This window comes from Pan paniscus, chromosome 9 (assembly GCF_029289425.2).
Source record: "Pan paniscus chromosome 9, NHGRI_mPanPan1-v2.0_pri, whole genome shotgun sequence".
Taxonomy (NCBI): domain Eukaryota; kingdom Metazoa; phylum Chordata; class Mammalia; order Primates; family Hominidae; genus Pan; species Pan paniscus.
The window spans coordinates 76,638,259-76,662,771 of NC_073258.2; the positions used below are offsets into that span (position 1 = coordinate 76,638,259).

Below are 24,513 nucleotides of genomic sequence, written 5' to 3' on the forward strand. Positions count from 1 at the left end.
TTTCATTCATCCATTCATGCATGCATGCATGCATTCATTCATTCAATACATTCTCTAATATATGCCAGACCAGAAGGTCTTGCCAGGAGGTCTACAAATAATCTATAGTTAACATCATGCTTAATGATGAGAAACTGGATCCTTTCCCCTTAAGCTTGGGAACCAGGCGAGGATGTCGTCTCTTACCATCTAGTGCAATAAAACAAACGAATAAAAAGAAATAAAAGTTATACAGATTGGGAAGGAAGAAATAAAACTCTTTACTCACAGGTGATGTCGCCGTCTATGTAAAAAAAACCCCAAAGAATCTACAAAAAGTCTCCTGGAACTAGGAAGTTGCCGAGACCAGCTTGGTGGGGGAGACCCTAACCCAGCGGCGATGGAGGAATTAAAGACACACACACAGAAATATAGAGGTGTGGAGTGGGAAATCAGGGGTCTCACAGCCTTCAGAGCTGACAGCCTCGAAAAGAGATTTACCTACGTATTTATTAACAGCATGCCAGTGATAAGCATTGTTTCTATAGATTATAGATTAACTTAAAGTATTCCTCAGGGAAACAAAGGGATGGGCCAAAATAAAGGGATGGGTTTGGCTAGTTATCTGCAGCAGGAGTATGTCCTTAAGGCACAGATGGCTCATGCTATTGTTTGTGATTTAAGAACGTCTTTAAGTGGTTATCTGCCCTGGGTGGGCCAGGTGTTCCTTGCTCTCATTCTGGTAAACCCACAACCTTTGTCACGGCCATCACGAACATGTCACAGTGCTGCAGAGATTTTGTTTATGGCCAGTTTTGGGGCCAGTTTATGGCCAGATTTTGGGGGCCTATTCTCAACAGAAGTAAAAATGGCAAGGTCCCAGGACACAAGATCAATATATACAAAAGTTAATTCCTCTTTATTTAATTTATACATTTAATGCAACCCCAACAAAAACATCAATTAACTTTTTTTTTGTGGAACTAGACATGTTGATACTGAGCCTCATATGGAAGACGCTGTCTTTAATGTTTTCCTGGCTAATCCTTCATACCTATTTTTCCATATAATGCTCAGTATCAACTTGTTTAGTTCCATTAAAAAGTTTATTAGTGGCCGGACACAGTGGCTCATGCCTGTAATCCTAGCACTTTGGGAGGCTGAGGCGGGCAGATCATGAGGTCAGGAGTTCGAGACCAGCCTGGCCAATATGGTGAAACCCCATCTCTACTAAAAAATATAAAAATTAGCTGGGTGTGGTGCTGCGCACCTGTATTCCCAGCCACTCAGGAGACTGAGGCAGGAGAATTGCTGGAACCCAGGAGGTGGAGGTTGCGGTGAGCCAAGATCGCGCCACTGCACTCCAGCCTGGGTGACAGAGCGAGACTCTATCTCAAAATAAAAATTTATTGGTGTTCTTACTGGGATTGCATTAAATTTATAAATTAAATAAGAAGGAACTTATATTTTTATGATGTTGAGACATCCTAAACAGGAACAAGTGATGTCTTTTCGTTTATTTTACTTCTACTTGAGCATCTTCCAGGAGTGTTGTAAAGTTCTTCTTATATAGGTTTTGCATATTTCTTATTACGTTTATTCCTAAGTAGTTCATCTTCTTTGTTACTATATAAATAGAGTTTTCTCCTTCATTATATTCCCTAACTAGACATTGCTTGTGTATACTGAGGTTATTAATTTTTGTATGTTAATTTTATATCCTGCTATTTCACTGAATTTTCCGTTATCTGGATTAATTTTACCATTCATTCTCTAGGGTTTTCCAGGTATGCAATCATATCATCTGCAAGGGATAAATTTACTCCTTTTCCCCCAAATTCTTGTTTCCTATTGATTTCTCTGACTGTTTTGCCTAATATCTCCAGTACAACATAGAATAGTAGAGGGCCTCTTTGTTTTTTCCTGCACTTAGCAGAAACACTTCCAGTATTTCCCCATTCAAATTCTAGCCTTAACAGGAGTTTGAGACACACCTGGCCAACACGGTGAAACCCCGTCTCTACTAAAAATACAAAAATTAGCCGAGTGTGGTGGCACATGCCTGTAATCCCAGCTACATGGGAGGCTGAGGCAGAATCGCTTGAATCCAGGAGGCGGAGGTTGCAGTGAGCCGAGATCACGCCACTGCACTCCAGGCTGGTGACAGAGCAAGGCTCCGTCTCAAAAAAAAAAAATCTAGCTTTAGGAACAAGGTATGTACATTTTATTATATTGAGAAAACACCCATTAATTTCACTCTGTGTTGAGTTTTGTCAACAGCTTCTCCAGCATCTATGGAGATACTAATATGATTTTCTCCTTAAATTGATTAATCCTTTGTATTATATTAATGGCTTCCTTAATCCTACCTGTTCATGGTGTATGGCAACATGATGTTGGATTCCATCTTCTAGTATTTTCTAATATAAGATCTCTAATATTTTATTTAAATATTTTGCATAAATTCTCATAAATTATTTGATAAATATGTACTCTTCTTTTTTGCTCTGCTTTTTTTAATTGAGTATAAATATCAATGTTATATTTGCTGTGTAAGAAAGAAATTGGAAATTTTTCTTGAATTTAAGACCTTTGAATCAATTTATGGAGCACTGGGGCTATCTAATCTTTCCAGATTTGCTAAACTTCACCTGTGAAACTGTCTGTGCCTGGTGCTTTTTTTGTGGGATAATTTCTTGATAACTTTCTCTGAGTCTATTATGGAAGTTAACCTGTTTAAGTATTTCTATCTTTAATTGGTTCAGTTTAGTTTACAGCTTGTTTGTATAGAAGTTTACAAAGTGGTTCTAGTTTCTTATGATTTTTAGAAATTTCTTTTGTTTCAATATTTCATTCATTCTCCTTTTTTATTTTTTGTACATGTGTGATTTATCTCTTTTTGTGATAACATTAACTAGTAGTTTGTGTATTTTTAATGTAATCTATTAATTATATCTTTGTTTTCTCATCTCTATCACTAATTTCTGCTTTTGTATTTATTACTTTCTTCCTTGGGCTTTCTTTTGAGTTTCTTTGTTATTCTTTTTCTAGATTTTATAACCTAGGAATTTAATTCATTCATTCTTAATCTTTCATTTTTATTTATATATGCATTTCCTCAAAATGAGTTCCATTCAGTGAATTCCAATATTCCAAGAAAAATGTTTTTGAAATTTAAGATGACTATATAATGTATATATAATGTAATAATGTAATGTGTGTATAATGTATATAGAAGAATTTATATGTATTCATGGAACATATATGTATTATATGTGTGTATATATATATATATAATGTATATGTAATGTATATCAATGTAGCCTGGACACGTACACTAAACCTCCACTCCAGTAACACCCATAGATTGCCTCTCCTAAGACACATGTGACACCTAAAACATAAGGACACTTTATGTTGGATGACTACAGTCTTAACACCCTGGTCCCATCCGTCACGGCCTCCTTAATATTATGTAAGTTGCTGATTCTACTCAATCAACAAGTGGTAAATACTTTGCTCTTATATATTTGGCTAACCTTGTCTGTTTAGTGCCTATTCCAACAGCCTCTCAGCTGCTGTTTGCCTCCACTGCTGAGGGGACACAATACACCTTTCCAGGGTACCCATGGGGGACCTTCACAGCTTTGTCACCACACACAATCTTTGCAGACAAGATCTTAATGACAACTGCCTTCTCCAGGGGCACAGATATGACATTGCATTGAGGACGTCCTACTCCAAAGAAGTGCATTTGATACACACATTGAAGACATTTAACCCCAGTATTTCTTAATACTTTTGGGCTCTGGTGGCAACATATTTCTCATTGACAAATTTTATTGCTAAATTAAAATCAGCAGGCACTCCTGTGTGTGATCTCAAAAAGCTCCTTCCCTGTAAACCTTTGGCAAGCTCCCGTAATGCCTCCTGGAGTCTCTGGATCACTTATGATAGTCATTAGTTGCTTCAGGGCTTCTGATGCAAGATCTTGTCCCTCTTGGCCTCAGGCTATACACCATTAAAACAGCAAATGACTGGCTACCTATGAGCTGTCTTGGACATAGAGGCTCTCACAGACCCTGAGCCTGTGACCCTCCATACCCAGTTGTCCATTATGCTTTGAGTTATGGAAACATCACCCCACAAGCTCAGCTTGGATACCAAGGCCTCCCTAAGACAGGATGGAGCCAACTGGGCCCTCTGGGATATTCCATCTGCAGGAGGGGGTGGCCTCCTCATTCTCTCGGTCCTTTGCCAGATGCCAGGGTGCTGGAAGAGGTCACCCCTCCCCAGGCCCCTTGGCTACCTGGGAAGCCCTTTGGTGTTAACTGAGTGAACAGGAATGGGAGTTCATGGACTGTAGGAACGGCATCGTTAGCCATCACACGTGATGCAGCTTAGTGGAGAGCTGTTCCTTTCCATCCCTTAGCCAGGATGATGAAGGACAGGACCCAAGAAAAAACACACTTGGTCAAACTTCAGGAAGTCATCCTAGCCCTGGCTGTCCTGGCTAACAAATGGTCTCATCTTCACATTCATTATTAATTATTGGGCCATTACCTAAAAATTGTTCCCATCAAGGTAAAAAGCAAATAAACCCCGGGAATCTCTTATTTCACAGACATCAAATTATAAATCAAAATCACATAACTCCATGTTGCAAGGCCTTGCTAGTTCACTGCTTGTTTCTTTCAGAGTTAGAGACATTACTAATAGCTATGAAGGCACACATTTCACTCCTTAGAATACACTATGCTGGGCTTCCAGAGGAGGCATCCAATATAAACTTCATGTCCCTGATAGGTCCCAATGGTTGCTCTAATGATGTCCTCAAACAACTTCTTTTCAAATTCCAATACAATAAATACACTAAAGATCTTGAGTTTACCCCAGGTCTTAACCTATTCTTTATAAATTTCAATCTCTCCCCCATCCCTCAAGGGTTAGGGGCCAGATTAAAGATGCATATACTCCTGGGACTCATAACCATAGATTGTTCCTTAGATCAGGCAGCTAGCTGCCCCTCTGATCGGGGACCCATTTGAACCCAAGCTTCCACGCAAAACAAACCCTGTCAGGTGCAGCCGCACACTGTCCTGTTGTTAGTTGGTCTTATCACTACTGCCTTGGCTGCTTCACTGGTTACAATCAGAGGCCCAAAACCTTCAGCAGACCACCGTTTTAACCTCAGCAATTATGACAAGTGCTGAGGCCCACGTTAACTCGAGTAGGTCCCCATGAAAAGGACACACCTGTCCCACATCTCAGATGACATTACCTTTGCCCTATAATTCACCTCTGAAGGTGACATTGCCTCAGATGACACATCTGAACCCAAGACCTTGATGTTGGAGATAGCTTTTCCCCTGGTGCCACAGATGGCTTCACTTCTTACACTAAACCTCTACTCCAGTGATGCCCATGGACTGGCTCTGCTAACACACAAATGGACAGTGTGTATTTTTGCTTTTCTTTCTGTACTGACTGCCTGCTTAGCTCCTGATCTTGGTATACTCCTTGCTCTCTGCTCAAAGGTACACTGCCACACAGCTCTATACCTCAACAAAACTCTAGCCTGGTGAAAGCCAATCTAGAAGCAATGGCACAACAGATAACAAGTATTTTATAACCTTACCCGGGTTCACAACAACCTTCCTACTCTGCCCTAGGTGAAGGGTTGCTCTATTCACTTGGCTCACCCCCACACAGTGGAGTGGATGCCTGTGAGTGGGGTTTAAGGTCACAGTGGTGCCTCCACATTGTTTGTGTGTTCAGTGATGCTCATCAAATGCCTTGCTCCATGCCTGGCCCACATTTCTCCAGTAGCCTTCAATGTCTCCACTATTTAAGCAGTAGTTGTCACCAAACACAAGGTCATATGCCCAGGCATCACAGGGTCAGTTGTAACAGGAACACACAGAAAAGGTTGCTGTCTAGTCATAGAAATAGACTGGCACACCCAAATGTCTCAAACGGGGGGCCAGAGTTAAGAACTTAGAGGCATCTCTCCAGCCCAGCCCAATGGGCTTTCTGCTTTGCCACTGATTCCTTTAAAGGGACAATTCAGGTATTTGCCTGCAAACTTTAAGTGACTCACACCCCATTCCCTTATATCTACCACTAGTTGTGGGGTTTCTCTCTCTCTCTCTCTGCCTGACTTTGCATTCATGACCCCAGGATGGAGCACTGCCTTCGTGACTCACGGCACCCTCCCTGTCCAGGATTCATAAGTAATAAGTTAGTGAACATATTTTTTATTGTGGGGTGTATTAAATTTGCACCCTCTATCTGAAGAACCAGAGACTACCCCGATGGCTCCCAGAGTCCAAGTAATGGTCAGGCAGACATAAATTGGACACAGATCTGATAAGAACCATCAGGGCATCTGCCAATGTATTTTCCTTTTCTTTTTAACTTTTTTTATACAACCTTTTCTGAATCCAGAGCATCTGCCACTATAAACAAGCTTCCTGTGTGAGGGACTCCCTGGTTGTGGGTCGGACAACTAGGCATTAGGCTGTCCCCCAGGTAAAGGGAGTATCCTATGGAAAACATACTGTAAAACCCCACCCCGCTCAGGCAGTGTTGCTAGCTGCTCCGGTACCGGAACTCTAATTTAGCTGAGGGCTCTTAAAAACAGTGTGGTGCTGGCAGAGATAGATAAGAGGACTAACGGGAGAGAATAAAAGCCCATACATGGACCACGCATCCGTAGAACTGTCTCACATGATAGAGGTGGCATAACATATCGTGGGGAATGGAGGGAGTGTTCAACAAAGAGACTGAAAAAAAAATGCTTATCCACATGTCAAAAGCTCAGATTGGAACCTAACTCATACTATCTAAACATCCAGATGAATTAGGACTTACATATAAAAAACAAAACTTCAAAATTTTTAATGAAATGTATAAGTAAGACAAGATTTCCTAGATCCAACCAAACAATGTGTATTTTATAAAAGACTGGAAAATATGACATATTGAAAAAATGTTTGTTCATCAAAGGACATCTTAAAAGACAAGCTGGGGCTGGGCGCGGTGGTTCACGCCTGTTATCCCAGCACTTTGGGAGGCTGAGGAGGGTGAATCACTTGAAGTCAGGAGATCAAGACCAGCCTGGCCAACATGGTGAAACCCCATCTCTACTAAAAATTCAAAAATTAGCTGGACATAGTGGCGGGTGCCTGTAATGCCAGCTACTTGAGAGGCTGAGACAGGAGAATCACTTGAACCTGGGAGGTGGAGGCAGCAGTGAGCCGGGATCGCGCCACTTCACTCCTGCCTGGCAACAGAGTGAGACTCCTTCTCAAAAAAAAAAAAAAAAAAAAAAGACAAGCTAGAAACTGGGAGAAGAGATTTACAATATATATGCCACACCAAAGGGTTAATATCCTGAGTACATAACGAAGTACAAATGATTATTAAAAGCACAAACAACACTCCAGAGAATTGGGCAAAAATAAAGACCAAGCTTTTCACAGAAGAGGAAATGCCCATAAATAAAGAGATGTTCAACATTAGTGTAGGCCGGGCGCGGTGGCTCACGCCTGTAATCCCAGCACTTTGGGAGGCCAAGGCGGGCGAATCGCCTGAGGTCAGGAGTTTGAGACCGGCCTGACCAATATGGTAAAACCCCATCTCTACTACAAATACAAAAATTAGCCAGGCATGGTGGTGGGCACCTGTAGTCCCAGCTACGTGGGAGGCTGAGGCAGGAGAATGGCTTGAACCCGGGAGGCAGAGGTTACAGTGAGCCGAGATGGTGCCAGTGCACTCCAGCCCGGGCGACAGTGCGAGATTTGGTTTCAAAAAAAAAAAAAATTAGTGATAAGAAAATGAAAATCAAGAGTAAAATTTGGTCTCATTTCATACCCTAGCAAGACAAGAAGAAGTCTGACCATACCAAGGGTCAGAGCAGATCCATGGGGGTGGGGGTGGGGTCTCTCGATTCTTGGGGAGACTATACCTTGATGTATTATTTCGGAAAACAGTTTGGCTCTACTCTCAAACTTGAACATTCACATATTCATAAACCCAGCAGTTTCTCCTGCTGTGTTGAAATTGTGGAGAGGAGAATGAGGATAGAAAGTAAATGGAGAGGCCAATACGGAAGACAGAGCCAGTCTATAAAAGAGGCTGGCTGTGGAGGTAGACAGCAGCTGTTCAGTTCAAGAGACTGAAATCAACAAAACACTAGAACAAGAAGGTCATAGAAAATGATATCCAAATGGGCAGTAAGCATATTAAAATGTGCTCATATTTATTAGTTGTTAGGAAAATGCTATAACCACAATGAAGGACCACTACACACTCACCAAAATTCAGAACTCAGAATTCTTATATAAGGCTATGGGAGTGTAGATTTGTACAACCACTTTGGAAAACTCTATGGCTATCTACCATGAGACCCATCAATTCTATTTCCAGGCACATACCCAACAGAAATGTGTATAGATGTATACTGAAAGACATGTACAGGAATGTTCGTAGCAGCAATATTCATAATAGCCAGAAACAGGTGACAGCCCAAATGCCTGTCAGCGGCCAAATGGACACTTGGTGGCATATTCACACAATGGAATGCTATACAGCAATGAAAACAAAGGCAATACAGGCACATATGATGTCTCAAAAGAGTATACACTAAATGATTCAGTTTTCATAAAGTTCAAGAACAGAGATGAGGATGGTGCTGAGCTACAGGGAGGAGAGCAGTGACTGGCAAGGCCAGAAGGGGTGCTAGGTAAGTTCTGTTTGTCGATCAGAGTGGTGATAACTTTCACTTTGTCCACCTAGGATTTGTGCATTTTTCCGTATGTATGGTATACGTCAATTTGAAGTTCACATTTAAAGGGAGGGATTTAGAAGAACTGATAGGACATGCTGACTGGTAGAGGTGGATGGAGAAGAACAGAAGGGATCTAGTGTGACTCAGGTTTTGGCCTGAGCAACTGGGTAAACGGCATTACCCTTTACTGAGATGGGAAAGAGCAGAGGAGGAGTCAGTGGGGCAGAAGGGAGGTGGGGGAGGGAATCAAGTTCACCTTTAGACATGCTACGATGGAGGTGCCTATCAGGCATTCAAGTGAAGATGTCAAGGAGCCACCTAGAGATTCAAGTTTAGAGCCCCAGGGAGCAGAGCTGCAGATGCAGACTTGGAAGTCTTTGCTGTGTAAATACAATGCAAGGTGTGAGCCTGGATGAGATCTCAGAGAGCAGAAACTGCAGAGAAAAGAGAAGTCCCGAGGATGGAGTGGAGGAGGGGGACTCGAACAGCTGGCCTGGTGAAAGACGAGAGGCACAAAGGGAGCAGCCAGAGAGCTAGGAAGAAAACTGGGAGAGCATAGTGTCCAAAAGCCAAGTGGTTTCAAAGAAACGGGAATGATCAACCATATCTAATGCTGCCAATAGGTCAGGATGAGATCTGAGAATTGATTACTGGATTTAACAACATGGAGGTCACTAGGGAACTTGCCAAGGGCAGTTTTGTGGAAGGGTGATACCTGAAGTGTGGACCACCATTTGTGGTACCACAGATGGGAGGTGAGGACAGGAAGGCATGAAAGACAGCTCTTCCGAGAGTTTGCTGTGTGAGTGAGCAGAAAAATGGGGCAGGAGGTGGAGGACACAGTGTGGGTGGGGATTTTTAGGTGGGAGTTAGTACAGCATATGTGTGGAGGGGGAACAATGGACAGGACAAGGTTGTCCTATCCATTGACCTTGGGGCCAGGTCATTGAATAGGTGGGAAGGGGGCAAGATTGCATATGCTTGGGGCTTCACCTGCCTAGTTATAGGAAGGACAAGATTTAAGCAATTGGGGAAAGGTAGCCATGCAGATAAGGCATTGCCTGAGAAAGTTGATAAAGGCTATACAACCCCTTCTCTTCCTCCTTCCTTAGCCAGGCTCCAGCAGGTAGATTCAAAGGTTTCTTGTAGGATAGAAGTTCCTGCCTCAGCAGGGGCAAGGAGGCCTTGGGGCTGGGCTGGGCTGGGCTGGGTGTGGCACTCTCCCTGCCAGCTTCTACAACCTGGGGAGGGAACAAAAACCTGTGGGTGCCTCAGACCACAGCAGAGCTCACAGAACCTGCGGGAGCCAGGCTGACCCGCCAGCATGGTAGAGTTCGCACCCTTGTTTGTGCCGTGGGAGCGCAGGCTGCAGACACTTGCTGTCCTACAGTTTGTCTTCTCCTTCTTGGCACTGGGTAAGTTGGGCTGCACTGTAAGACGGGAGACCACCGCACTCAGGTGGGGCAGAGCAGCCACACCAGGTGCACACAGCACATTGACGGTGGCAAGACATTTATCCTAAAGGGGGCTTTGTTGCGCTCAGAGCCCCTGCCCAGAGAGAACTCCTGGGCCTGCCCAGAGGCTTCTTGGGGGTGGAGTGGGGTAGAAGTCACCGTCTGCTGCTCTGGGCAGGTTACTTATTCTTCCTGGCTTGCACTGTGGGTTCTCCTTTGGCACTTGGATGAAGACCAGTCTGCAGGCTGCCAAGTGGTGTGGGAAAGCCTCTGGGCGATGATGGGAAAGTTCTGGGCTCTGCAGCCTGCTCAGAGAGGAGGGATTTCCTTCTGTGCGCTCAGGGAGGAGGAAACTGGGGCTGGTAGTAGGGTAAGTGAGAGAAACAGGGAAAGAACAGGAGGGTGGGGAGAAGGTGCAGGCTGAGAGTGGACTGTGGAGTGGGCATGCTGGGTACCAGGAAACCCGGAGTCAGACTCAGCTGGGCAACTGACCTTAGCCAGCCCATGCCTGACCTCTCCAAGCCTCGACTTCACCATCTGCAGAACGGGGACAACAATGCTGGCCTTGCAGGGCTATTGTGAAGGAAATGAAGAAATGTGCTGACCTCTGCTTGGCACAGACCTGGCCTGGACCCTGGGCTGGGCTCACACTGGAGGGCATGAGCATGGCCCCTTACCCACCCCACCACTGATTTGTGGCCAGAGAGATCACCCTTGCCCAAACAATAGCTCTGCCAAAGGTAACATTTTCTAGGAGGGTCTGGATCTGTGGCTTGGGAAGGGAGAATGACTGGGAGTCCGTGGGGTTTTTCCTTTCATCTGCGGGCACCAGACAAGGTAGGAACTGCTGCCTCCAGGGCTGAGGTTCAGCCTGTACACAGATACCACTCTCCTGGTTGTTAAAATGTTGACACACTCTGAACACATTGCTCAGTAGCCATGTCTCTCTCTCTCTCTCTCTCTCACACACACACACACACACACACGTACTTCCTCAGAAACTCCCCCACAATTCTGTAGCTAAAAAACTCCCCCTTGGCAAAGCAGGCCCTCCAGGACCCTGCCCTAGCATCCCTTCTGGTTGAGCTGCGTCTCTGTTCTAAGGGTTTTTAGACATTTTACACATCCCTGTATACCCCCTTTGCACAGATGAGCCAAACAATCAAGGATTTGCCTCCAATAAGGGCTGAGAAACCATCAGTCAGAGGGGAATTCCACACTAGGCCTGGTCTTAGCCCTGATGCACCCCTGATTATGGGGCGGCCAGGGGCTGGCCTCTTCCTCCCTCCCTCCTTTCAACAACAAACGTCACTGGTCACTGAAGGCAAAGGAATAAGAGCTCAGCAGGTTTGGGAACACTGTGTAGTTCAGAGTGGCCACAGACAAGAGGCAGGAGCGGGAAGGACAGGGCCAGCTCTGGGGCTCCTGGAGGCCAGGCTGAGCTACTTGGACTGTGCCCAAAGTTATGGGGAAGTCATGAAGGGCTTGAATAAGGGGAGGCACCTGACTGGATTTATTTCTGGGAAAATGGGGCAGAGGATGAACAGAAAGAGAGCAGGAAAGGGTCTCCCTTTGCTCTGAGATCCCAAAAGATGGAAACTAGAACAGTTTATCCAACCAGTTGTCCCCATTGATTGAGCACTTAATGAGTACAAACAACTCTCCTGAGGAGAAGGAGGACAGGCAGGGGATGGAGTGAATTAGGCGGCCTGGTGCAGTGGGAGAAAGTGAGCTTTGGAGTTAGGCCTACCTAGGCTCAACGCGTGCTCCCAGTGACACTGGGCTGGCCGTAGTCCCTCTCGGGGACTTTGTCTCCTCTTTGAATGCCCCGGAAGCTGCTGTCTTCCTCCTGGGCCTGAGGATTGGACAGGACACTGCTGCTAGTGCCGGGCCTATGGGCAGAGTTCAGTCTGAGCAATCTCACCTGCCTTCCTCTCAGACCCCTGTCCCTGACAGCTCCTTCTTCCCTCCCCAGCTGAGATCTGCACTGTGGGCTTCATAGCCCTCCTGTTTACAAGATTCTGGCTCCTCACTGTCCTGTATGCGGCCTGGTGGTATCTGGACCGAGACAAGCCACGGCAGGGGGGCCGGCACATCCAGGCCATCAGGTGCTGGACTATATGGAAGTACATGAAGGACTATTTCCCCATCTCGGTGAGTATTGAGGCTGGTTGGGGTTGGGGAGGGAGTTGGCTGGGGTGTGGTCAGGGCCAGAGTGCCGACGTCTCCATGGGAGAATATGGCCCTGCATGCACTGAGGAGGGTACTGGGCTGGGAGGCAGGAGCTAGGGCTTCCGCTACTATGTGACCTGGAGAAGAGTCCAGCTTCTCTCCGATCATGGTTTTGCATCTGCAGGGATGCGGGGCCAATATGTGGATTGATGGATGTCCAGCATTTGAAGGAGTTCTGTGGGTTATATGGTGTGAGGCATGCCTATGTATCTTAAAGGCACAAACCCATCAGCAGCCCAGGCTTGGGAGTGAAGGTAATAAACTTACAGGTTCTAAGGACCATCTAGCCTCACACTTAACATTCACCAGAAGAGGAGGCTGACACCCAGAGAAGGAGGAAATGTCACCAAGGTCACACAGCAAGTTCTTTTACAGATTTCCAAGTGTGTACACTGACTGTGGGCAAAGGGACAGGGGAGAGAGCCCTAAATTGTTCTCAGATCCTACCCTGACCCTAACTCTGGCATGTGGTATATCTTTGGGCAAAGCTTTATCCTGTTCTGAGGCTCAGTCTCCCCATGTATCTAGTAAGTACACTGATTCCTCCTCCTCTGCATGCCTTCAAATCTCTGGCTTTCCGACTCCTGTCACCTTGTGGTCATTGTGGACGCTGGGCCCTGGACTTGAAGTTGTGTCCAGAGCAGAGCAGATCCCTGGATTTGAGTGAGCAGATCTTTCGGCTCCTTCAGCGGAATCCCAGGCAATTTAAAGCCTTGATCTATGCAGCCAGGCAGTGATGGTTTATTGGCCAGAAGGGATAGGATGGGGAAGGCAGTGGGGATGCAGAGAAGGGACAGGCAGGGGCAGTTGGCCCTCCTCTGGAAGCAGGAGAGAAGAAAGGGGTAAGATATGGCCCGTGGAGACAGGCAGACTAGATTCTGATCCCAAGTCTGCCCCATACCATATCAGCTGTATGATCGTAGGTAAGTTGGTCTCTCTGAGCCTCAGTTTCCTCATATGTAAAATGGGGATAATGACACATACCTCACTGGGTTGTGTAGATTCAATGAGACAAAGCAAGTAAAGCACTTTGTAGGTTTTCTTTTTTTTTTGAGATGGAGTCTCGCTCTGTCACCCAGGCTGGAGTGCAATGGCACGATCTCAGCTCATTGCAACCTCCACCTCCCAGGTTCAAGCAATTCTCCTACCTCAGCCTCCCGTGTAGCTGGGACTACAGGTGCCGGCCACCACACCTGGCTAATTTTTGTATTTTTAGTAGAGACGGGGTTTCTCCATGTTGGTCAGGCTGGTCTCGAACTCCCGACCTTAGGTGATCCGCCCACCTTAGCCTCCCAAAGTGCTGGGATTACAGGTGTGAGCCACTGCGCCTGGCTAGCACTTTGTAGGTTTTCAGTAAACAGGTAGCTAGTATTATTTTACCTTGGCAGTGGGACTCTGAGGAAGTGTGGTCGTGACCTCGAGTCTGGGGAGGACTCTGAGAGCCCAAGCCCTGCTGCTCTGACCTCCACACCTACGTAACTTCTCCCACCCCGCCTGGGAACCCTACCTCTTCCTGTCCCATCAGAAACAAGGTCTCCAGCTTGCAAAGGGGGAGGGGTAAAGGAAACAAGCCCACCAAAGTTAAGCAACTTGTCTGAATTATGGGAACGCAGGGTGGTTGGGGTTCCTGCCTTGCTCCCTTCTGAGAGTCCAGGGGCCCAAGAAGGACTAGCAAAGGCTGAGCCACAGCTGGAATGCAGGAGCCTCTAGCACTGCAGTGAGCAGGGCCTCCAGGGCAAAGGGCAATGGGGGTGCTGGGCAGACAGCGGGCAGCGGCTGGCAGAGACTGCCGTGCTCACGAAGGGTGGTAGATGTGGTAAGGCGGAACATGGTCTAGCCTGGGGGGCTCAGGATGGGGGCAGTTTCCCCTGCCCCTCATATGTGTTTCCTGCAGGGCCCACTCCTGGGTCTTGTCAGCAAAGAAACTTAGGGCTTGCTGAGTTCTGGGAGCAGTCATGGACGTGTCAGAGGCAGAGTCCTCATCCCCACCCTAGGACCTCTGCACTTTGAGATTCACCTCCCCTTCCTGCCTCTCCTCTCTCCAGCCTGGGCTTCCTCTTCTGTGCCAGGAAGGTCAGAGTTTCGCTGGGAAAGTGTGCTGTGGCCAGCCTGGGGACGTGTGTGGGACATGTGTGTGACATCAGGGACCAAGCCAAAGAAAACCTGAAGCAGGCTCTGGCCTCCAGGAGAGCTTCGGAGGTTCTGGCTGTGGTCTCACTTCCCACTCTTGAGCTGAATCCCAAGCTCACCGGGGGGAAAAAAGAAAAGCAGCCTGAAAAGGCAAACACACAAGCACAGGCCCAGACACTTGCCGCAGGGTGAGTTCTGAGCCACAGCCTGACATTCAGCGCGGCTAAAGCAGAAGGCAGGCCTGCAGAGGAGGCTGGAGAGGCCCTCAGATCAGAGGGTGGAGGCCATTGGAGGACATTCCGCAGGACTGGGACTGCTCACCTGAAAGTTCTCCCGGGGTGTCTTCAGCCAGCCCAATGGCCTCAAAGGACAGCATCTGGCCCTCTTTGCACCTGGAGCATTTCCAGTTGTAGGTCTGGCAGAAATGCTGAGGCAGCTCTGCGCCTACCCTATCAACGTCTGTCCTTCCTGCTCCTTCCCCAGCCAGGTGGCTCTTGAGGAGGATATCTCAACCTTAGTACTGTTGACACTGGTGGGACACAGGCCTCGATTTGCAAAAATTCTATGTGCATCTTTTTGTTTGTTTGTTTGTTTTGGTTTTGGTTTTGTTTTTTTCGAGATGGAGTTTCACTTTTGTTGCCCAGTCTGGAATGCAGTGGCGTGATCTCGGCTCACTGCAACCTCCACCTCCCAGGTTCAAGCGATTCTCCTGCCTCAGCCTCCTGAGTAGCTGGGATTACAGGTGCCCACCACCACTCCCGGCTGATTTGTATTTTTTTAGTAGAGACGGGATTTCACCATGTTGGCCAGGCTGGTCTCGAACTCCTGACCGCCCACCTTAGCCTCCCAAAGTGCTGGGATTACAGGTGTCAGACACTGCACCCGGCTCTGTGCACTGTTTTGTTTTTTGTTTTTTTTCCCAGGATCCTTGCTCACCACAGGCCCTTTGCAGCACCATCTGCCGAGGGTGACAATGCCACTGAGTGGCCAGCAGAGGGCGAGATGATGTTCATTTTGACTATGTCCTAAGCTGGGCCTGTGGGGTGGGGCTGTGGCCTGTAGACGCTCTTTCCATAGACCCTCCCACACGCCTTTACTGCCCAGGCCCCGCAGGGATCATGGGGTGAGCAGACAGTAGGGAGCCTCATTCCTGGGCTCAAGCAATCCTCCTGCCTCAGCTTCCCAAGTAGCTTGGACTACAGACATGCACCACCACAACTTTTAAAAAAATGTTTGTAGAGATGGAGTCTCACTGTGTTGCCAGGCTGCTTGGCCTCCCAAAATGCTGAGATTAGAGGTGTGAGCCACCATACCTATCCCACACCTTTTAAATATACTGAAACCCTGAATGTCATACTTTAAACGGATGCATTTTATGGTGTATAAATTATATCAACTAAAAGCAATAGCAGCCCCCAGAGCCTAGTAACCTGGCTGTGCTCTTCTCCAGGCCCCACTGCCTACTGCACACCCAGCCTGCCAGGGCATGCACCCAGGCAGGATTTTCCCCAGACAGCCATCTATCTTCGCTTAGTCACACTCCCCTTGCCTAACAGAACTGAGGGAGGGAGACAGACCACAGCACTTCACAAACCTCCCCTCTTCTTTGTTTACCCCCCTTGAACCCTGTAGCAACCCTGCCAGGGAGGCGTTATCAGTGTCCTGTGGGACAGAAATAATTGAGCCACAGAGGGGACAGGGGCTTGGCAATGGTCATGTGATGAGCCAGCGGCAGAACCTGGGTCTCCTGACTCAAGGTTCTTTTTCCCACTAGTGGAACCCTGGTGACATGCCAGGATAGGATTGGGGTCAGGGAGCCTTCCTTCTGAGGCTGTACCAGCCTCATTCATTGGGCTCATTCCTTCCTTCCTTCATGCCATACCCTTTCCAGAGCATCTCCTCTGTTCCAGGCCTGCACTGGGGACACAGATGCATCAGATACATGGTCTGTAATCTTCACAGGGATGTTGTGATAGATTTGGGTCCAGGGGACAGATGGAAGAGGTTAGCACAGAAAGATACCAATAGAGACCACATCTAGGGAGGTGCAGACCACACCTCAGTATCCAAGTGCCTGCACTGTGGGAGGGCCTGTGTCTAGGTCACTGAGCCAGTATTAGCACATGCATTTATGTGCACATATCCAAGTTCATGCTCGGTGGGCGCTTGTCATCCCAGCTACTCGGGAGGCTAAGGCAGGAGAATTGCTTGAACCCAGGAGGCAGAGGTTGCAGTGAGCTGAGATCACGCCATTGCACTCCAGCCTGGGCGACAGAGTGAGACTGTCTCAAAAAAAAAAAAAAAAATTCAAGAACAGACCAAAGGGTAGGTGTGAAAAGTCCTCATTCCACATCATGTCCCATCTCCCCAGTTCCTGTCCTCAGAGGCAACGATGACTACCAGTGTTTGGTGTATCCATATAAAGCAAATGTGTTTTTCCCTTCTCTGCACAGTTGCAACACTCTCCACACATTGTCCCCCACCTTGCTTTTCCAGTTAACAAGCTGCCATGGCCCTTTTTCCCTATCAGGACAGAAAAAGCTGCTGTACTTCTCTATGGTGACACAACGGTCCATTGTGTGGATGTTTCACAAATTGTCTAAATAGGCCCTGCTGATGGTCATTTAAGTGGATGACAAATTTTTCATATCACCAAAACCTGATGCTTCTGTGAATAACCTTGTTCAGGTGTCATTTTGCACAAGTGTGAGAAATTCTGTAGGCTAAATTCCTCAGCGGTGGAGTTGCTGGGTTAAAAGATCAGTTATATTTTTTGGTTTTGGTAGATATTGTCAAATTGTGTTTATGGAGGTGCAAAATTACCCTCCCACTAGCAGGGAATGAAAATTTATAAGCAAGTGTTTCCATGCACTGAGCTAGATAGGTTTTTAAAGAAACACCACCAGGCCAGGCATGGAGGCTCACACCTGTACTTTGGGAGGCTAAGGTGGGCAGATCACACGAGGCCAGGAGTTTGAGACCAGCCTGGGCAACATGGTGAAACACCCTGTCTCTACTAAAAAATACAAAATTTAGCCAAGTGTGATGGCATGTGCCTGTAATCTAAGCTATTTGGGAGGCTGAAGCATAAAAATTGTTTGAACCTGGGAGGTAGAGGTTGCAGTGAGCTGAGATCATGCCACTGCACTCCAGCCTGGGCAACAGAGTGAGACTCTGTCAAATAAATAAATAAATAAATAAATAAATAAATAAATAAATAAATAAATTGCAGAGGCCACGTCCGGGTCAAGGACAGGAGAATGTGGAACTGTTCAGCCTGGATGGGGCAGACAGGCTCCAGGCCTTACAGATGTCTCCAGTCTGCTCTGAGAGAGGGCAGCCAGGCCTCTGCTGCTCCCCAACAAGAACCCTCAGGGAGTCACCAGCTGCATCTTGATGACAGGAAGAATTTTTACCCTGGCAAAGCTGTGCCAGAGGGGAAAGGCTGGCCTCTGACCTGAGGGAGTGCACATTGCAGGGCCTGGGCAGTCTTATCAGGGAGCCTCCCGATGGGGTATGTGTGATTGGGCCAGAGACCCTGGGGACCCTTGGACTCCGATGGCCGGGGTCTTCCAGACACAAGGCACTGAAAAGGGTGGCCCCCGCAGTTCCTTACAATCACCACCCACAGCGATAGTCTTTGTAGATTCAGCTGCTTGGCACAGCCCGTCCGGTGTCTGGCCAGGAGCAGCATTTGTTAACTGCGTTTCTTCCCCTTTCACCTTCACCCCACTTCACCTAGAAGCTGCTAATGACAGCAGCTCTCTCTCACTCAATCTACAACGTCCGTTGGATGCTGCTACACTCTCATGCTGCAGGCCTGGCCAGACCCAGGCAAGCTGCTGCGATGGCTGGGGAAAGAGAGTGGCCAAGGGGCAATGAAGGCCTGGCGAGGGGAAGCAGAGAGCCACAGGGTGCCATGCATCATGCATACGGGTAAACAGGGCTAGAGCTTTCCAACCAACAGGACTCGCTCCTCAGATGGCCTACAAAGCCTCATTCCCACATCTGAAGTGCCAATTTTTTGCCCTGAGACATCCATTGGGGACTGGTTCCTGGACCCCCGCAGATACCAAAATCCACTGATGCTCACGTCCCTCGTATAAAATGATGTAATATTTGCCTATACCTTATGCACATCCTCCCATATACAGTAACCCATCTCTAGAATATCTATGACACCTAATACAATGGAAATGGTATGGAATGTTGTTTAGGGAATACTGATAAGGGAAAAAAGTCTGTATATATTCACTACAGGTGCAACAATCTATTTTTTTTTCTGAATACTTTACATCTGAGGTTGTTTGAATCCATAGATGTCTCATGGGTATGGAGGAACATTGATTTTTTTTTTTTTTTTTTTGAGACTGAGTCTTGCTCTGTTGCCCAGGCTGGAATGCAGTGGTGTGATCTCGGCTCACTGCAACCTCTGCCTCCTGGGTTCAAGCAATTCTCCTGCCTCAGCCTCCCTAGTAGCTGGGATTACAGGTGCCCGCCATCACGCCCAGCTAATTTTTGTATTTTTAGTAGATATGGGGTTTCACCATGTTGGTCTCAAACTCCTGACCTCAGGTCACCCATCCGCCTTGGCCTCCCAAAGTGCTGGGATTACAGGCGTGAGCCACCGCGCCTGGCTGGAACACTGTTTTTCTTAAAATGGGGCTGTTTCAGCATGGCGGTGCCCCCATGTGGCCTTTTGGTGTCTTCATGTTATATCCTGTCCAGGTGGTGTTGGTATAAATAATTCTAGGCACCATCATACCTGAGTTTCTCAGTAGCCCTAGGAGGTAGCAGGGACAGGTCCAAATACTCTATTGCCACTGTACAAATGAAGAGCCTGTAGGAGAGGGAAGCAATTTGTCCCAAGCCAGCATCAAGTCTGTGGCACAGCCAGCACCATAATATCTCCAGGTGCTGTCACACACCATATCTGAATCTTTGTAAGAACCCAGGGTGGTCAGACATATGGATGAAGACCTGGAGGCTCAGAGGGGAGGTTTCCCAAGGTCACACCAGTGAGTGGCAGAGTCAGGGCTGGTACACAGGCCCTGCCCTGGCTCAGCAGGTTGCCGTCCCTGCAGCTGGTCAAGACTGCTGAGCTGGACCCCTCTCGGAACTACATTGCGGGCTTCCACCCCCATGGAGTCCTGGCAGTCGGAGCTTTCGCCAACCTGTGCACTGAGAGCACAGGCTTCTCTTCGATCTTCCCCGGTATCCGTCCCCATCTGATGATGCTGACCTTGTGGTTCCGGGCCCCCTTCTTCAGAGATTACATCATGTCTGCAGGTGAGTCTTTCTACCCCTGAGCAGCTCAGGAAGGTAACAAATTTTCGGAAGGGTTGCCAATAGTTCTGTACTTCTTCCAAGAGCGTGTGCAGTAGGAGAAGGAGGCTAGGCCCAAAGAAGCACTTCCTACAGCACCATGCTGGGCGCTGAGTCCATCAGGGGGTTGGGAAGAGGGAGAGGACTCAGGGAGCTCCTAGCTGGAATGGGGTGCAGTGGGGGAAAAACCCCAGGCCTCAGTAGGCATTGCTGGTGATCTCTTTATGGGCTACATGTACTTTCATAGCCCCTGCTCCCTCACCCCATACCTGACCCACTTTTCTCTTTCCCTAGGGTTGGTCACATCAGAAAAGGAGAGCGCTGCTCACATTCTGAACAGGAAGGGTGGCGGAAACTTGCTGGGCATCATTGTAGGGGGTGCCCAGGAGGCCCTGGATGCCAGGCCTGGATCCTTCACGCTGTTACTGCGGAACCGAAAGGGCTTCGTCAGGCTCGCCCTGACACACGGGTATCAAGCCTCTGGGAAGAGCACTCTGGGTTCAGTTGGCAATTGGCAAGGATTTTATTTTGGTGGGAAGATGGCAGAGACGAATGCAGATTCTATTTTGGTAGAGATTTTCAGTCCATTCACAATTAAGATTATATTTTGGTGTCTTATGCCCAAATACCTAGAAAAGTTTCCACAACGGAGACTCAGTGATCTAAGAAACTAGGTGGCAATGAACATATTCCACAAAGCTGGCATTTGATCTGAGACCTATGGTATCTAGAAGAGTGATATTTGGGGTACATTTCAGAGCTGTTCTCCCTCCTTGGAGTGAAGCATCCTTGAGAAACATGAGCCAGCTGAGGTGGGAGATATTTTCCTAGGAAAAACAATGCAGATTTTTATATCTGGGAGGACTCTCTGAAGCATTCTGGTCTACCTCTCATGGTGCAACTGGGAAGTTGTGGCCCTGCAAGGGACCTGCCCAAGGTCAGAGAATGGGGCTGTGAAGGTCTGGGAGATAACCCAGGCCTCCACCTCCAGCCCAGGTGGCTGACCTCTGCTCCATTTCTTGGTCACTGTGTCCCTGCAGGAAGCTAAAGGGCCTTTCAGCTCGTGCCTTCTCTGGGGCCTCCCACATGCCCTCTTTCCTCTATTTGTCTCCAGGGCACCCCTGGTGCCAATCTTCTCCTTCGGGGAGAATGACCTATTTGACCAGATTCCCAACTCTTCTGGCTCCTGGTTACGCTATATCCAGAATCGGTTGCAGAAGATCATGGGCATCTCCCTCCCACTCTTTCATGGCCGTGGTGTCTTCCAGTACAGCTTTGGTTTAATACCCTACCGCCGGCCCATCACCACTGTGGGTAAGTCCAGGACCAGGCTGGGAGGGAGGAGGCCACAGGGACAGGGCAGGTTGTGTGCTGCAAGGGGACATGGAGATGAGCCAGATTTATTCCTGCCCTAATGGGGCTCACATTCTAGACTGGGAAACATACACACACAAGCAGATAGAATAGAAGACAGTCTGGGGTAGGAACTATAGCAGAGGTGCCAACAGCAATAGTTGCGACTAATTGCTGAGCACCTGCTGTGTGCCAGGCACTACACTAGCTGCCCTACATGAAGCAACTCAGCTTATCCTAACAATCTTCATGGCAGGATTTTTTTTAAAGAGTTTTGCTCTTTTCGCTCAGCCTGGAGTGCAATGGCACAATCTCAGCTCACTGCAACCTCCGCCTCCTGGGTTCAAGAGATTCTCATGCCTCAGCCTCCTGAGTAGCTGGGAGTACAGTCGCTCGCCACAACACTCAGCTAGTTTTTGTATTTTTAGTAGAGATGGGGTTTCACCATGTTGGCCAGGCTGGTCTCAAACTCCTGACCACAAGTGATCTGCCTGCCTCGGCCTCCCAAAGTGCTGGAATTACAGGCATGAGCCACCGCGCCTGGCCATACCTTCAAGACAGGAGCTACTATCCCCATTTCACTGATGGTAAACTGGGGCTCAGAGAAGTTAAGTAACTTCCAAAATATCACACTGTTTTTGAATAACAAAGTTGAGGTTTTTATTAAGATCATTCTGACTTTTTACAATGCCAGAGAAGGAGGGTTTAATTCTTTTTTTTTTTTTTTTTTTTGAGACAGAGTCCTGCTCTGTTGCCCAGGCTGGAGTGCAGTGGCATGAGCTCAGCTCACTGCAACCTCCACCTCCCAAGTTCAAGCGATTCTCCTGCCTCAACTTCCAGAGTAGCTGGGATTACGGGTGCGTGCCACCACGCCTGGGTAATTTTTGTATTTTTAGTAGAGACAGGGTTTCACCATGTTGGCCAGGCTGGTCTCGAACTCCTGACCTCAAGTGATCACCCAGGTTTCGCCTCCCAAAATACTGGGATTACAGGCATAAGCCACCACGCCTGGCCTCCGACAGACTTTATAGAGAGTAGTCCATTCATGTCATCTCCATCCATCCACTTGCTAATTGAGCAGACTTGGTAAACCCCTACATCATGAACACCCCTGTGTTGTGTAGCAATATTTTCATGAATTTTAATACTTCTGCTGCCTCCAGAGCTATTGCCAGAAGAGAGGACAGAGGAACTGCCTTCCCAGCCAGGCAGAACCAGAGAAAGTGATGAGTTAGGTCCTTCCTGGTTCTTCCCTGGGATGAGAGAAGCCACTGCAGGTCAGCGTGGAGGGGTAGAAGGGAAAGAAGAGCTGCCTGGGCTATGAACTCACCCCATCTTAGAAATATAGCCGCTTCCATTCATGGCATCTTGGACTCCCCAAATCATATAGCCTGAAGGTAAAGGGCACATCCCTGGGGTCTAAAACCTGGCAGTGGTTCTTCCTGGCTATGTGACCTTGAACAAGTCAGGCAACCTCTCTGAGCCTCATTGACTCATCTGTCAAATAGGAATGACAGGTTTTTATACCCATAGGATAAAAGGGAGTATTTCATGTAAAGCACCTAGTGCATTGCCTGACATTGAAATCCAGCCACTGGCTGGGCGTGGTGGCTCACACTTGTAATCCCAGCACTTTGGGAGGCCGAGACGGGCAGATCACAAGGTCAGGAATTCAAGACCAGCCTGTCCAATGTGGTGAAACCCCGTCTCTACTAAAAATACAAAAATTAGCTGGGCATGGTGGCGCATGCCTGTAATCCCACCTACTCGGAAGGCTGAGGCAGGAGAATTGCTTGAACCAGGACGCAGGAGGCAGAGGTTGCAGTGAGCTGAGATTGCGCCACTGCACTCCAGCCTGGGCTACAGAGCGAGACTCTGCCTCAAAAAAAAAAAAAAAAAGAAAAGAAAAGAAAAGAAAGATCCAGTCGTTGTTATTATATCAGTATCTTGGAGTTGCCCTAATATCTTAAAATTCATTAGGGTTGGAAGGAATGGAGTAAGAGCACTTTTCTGCAGGGATGAACCATGGGGGTGGGCACCTGCACCGAAGGTCCCTTGCCTACCCTAGGCCACTGCACACCTCTATGCCTTGCAGTGGGGAAGCCCATCGAGGTACAGAAGACGCTGCATCCCTCGGAGGAGGAGGTGAACCAGCTGCACCAGCGTTATATCAAAGAGCTGTGCAACCTCTTCGAGGCCCACAAACTTAAGTTCAACATCCCTGCTGACCAGCACTTGGAGTTCTGCTGAGCCCAAAGGGCAGGGCCAACATTAGGGAGCCCAGCAGGAGGTGCTGTGCTGAGAAGACTTCCTGGAGGTGTTTGTTGAACATATCTGCAGAGCCTTCCCAGACTCCTGCAAATCCAACCCATATCAGGCTGTAAGTCAGAGCAGGCAATGCAGAAGAGGAGACCAGACTCTGGCACTGCAATCTGCACTCCTGCTGCAAGACCTCTGCGAGCCTCCTGCTCCTTGGCTTCTGTCTGCTCATCAGTGGAATGGGAGAGAGGGCTGGAGGAGAATGGTTTCTGAGGTCTCTGTTCTCTATTGTAATGTCACTCAAACATTATAAAAGGAAATGCAGGGAAAAAAAGAGAACAGCAAGGTTTTTATTCCTCTGACCTTGAGTGACAGCACAAAAGAAGCCACCAGCTCCAGTCCCTTCTCCTACAAGACCCGTCATCTTGCACCCTGGATGTCCCAGGTCCTCCCTCTCCATGCTGGAGAGGAGGGGTGGCCAGTAAACCCCTGCACTCACCCTAGGTAGCTTCAAGCTTCTGGGTTCTCTGGGTGATGGAGCAGCAGCCAGAGGCACACAGAAACTGGGTAGGGAGGACTGTGCTCTGTTACCGACTGGCTATATGACTGTGGGCAGGCCTCTTTCCTCTCCTTCTGAGCCTCAGTTTTCCCACTGATTCTGAGTCTCAGCTCTGGCATTACATAGGCTGGGAACTCCATAAGGCGCCTCTTACTCACCCTTTGTAACTTCAGCCCCTGACCTTGCCACAAAAAAGGGGGCTCCATAAATGCCAGTTCAACAAATGAGAGAATTATATTTTAGCATGCTTCTCTTTCTTTCTACCCCCAACCAAGAGGGCTAGTCAAAGCCTTACCCTTGACCGCCCAGCCTGGCCCTGGGGCCTTATATCACCTTCTCAGAAGTTGAATGAGACTGAGCCAGAGAAGAGCATGCTGGTCGCTTCTTCCTGATGCATCAACCCTAAGCTTACCACCTCTGGCCCCATTCTG

The 24,513-nt window shown here is 47.9% G+C and overlaps 1 protein-coding gene and 1 long non-coding RNA gene across 2 annotated transcripts in view; one reads left to right on the plus strand and one right to left on the minus strand.

The window, feature by feature from the left end:
- Positions 1-24,513, minus strand: part of LOC117974971 (uncharacterized) — a 68,628-nt gene that overhangs the window by 6,343 nt on the left and 37,772 nt on the right. The gene's annotated exons all lie outside the window — the stretch shown is intronic.
- MOGAT2 (monoacylglycerol O-acyltransferase 2) lies at positions 10,095-23,989 on the plus strand. The gene is made up of 6 exons (XM_008967471.5): positions 10,095-10,185; positions 12,200-12,378; positions 19,671-19,875; positions 20,206-20,380; positions 21,026-21,225; positions 23,360-23,989. Exons 1-6 carry the CDS (start codon positions 10,095-10,097, stop codon positions 23,512-23,514), a joined length of 1,005 nt encoding a protein of 334 aa, XP_008965719.2. The 3' UTR covers positions 23,515-23,989.

What these genes read in the sequence shown, in the direction of transcription:
- MOGAT2 (XM_008967471.5), top strand. Translation starts at nt 10,095, where the DNA reads ATGGTAGAGTTCGCACCCTTGTTTGTGCCGTGGGAGCGCAGGCTGCAG. An exon ending in AGGACTATTTCCCCATCTCG is followed by an intron (nt 12,379 to 19,670) that starts GTGAGTATTGAG and finishes CCGTCCCTGCAG; the next exon opens with CTGGTCAAGACTGCTGAGCT. An exon ending in AGATTACATCATGTCTGCAG is followed by an intron (nt 19,876 to 20,205) that starts GTGAGTCTTTCT and finishes CTCTTTCCCTAG; the next exon opens with GGTTGGTCACATCAGAAAAG.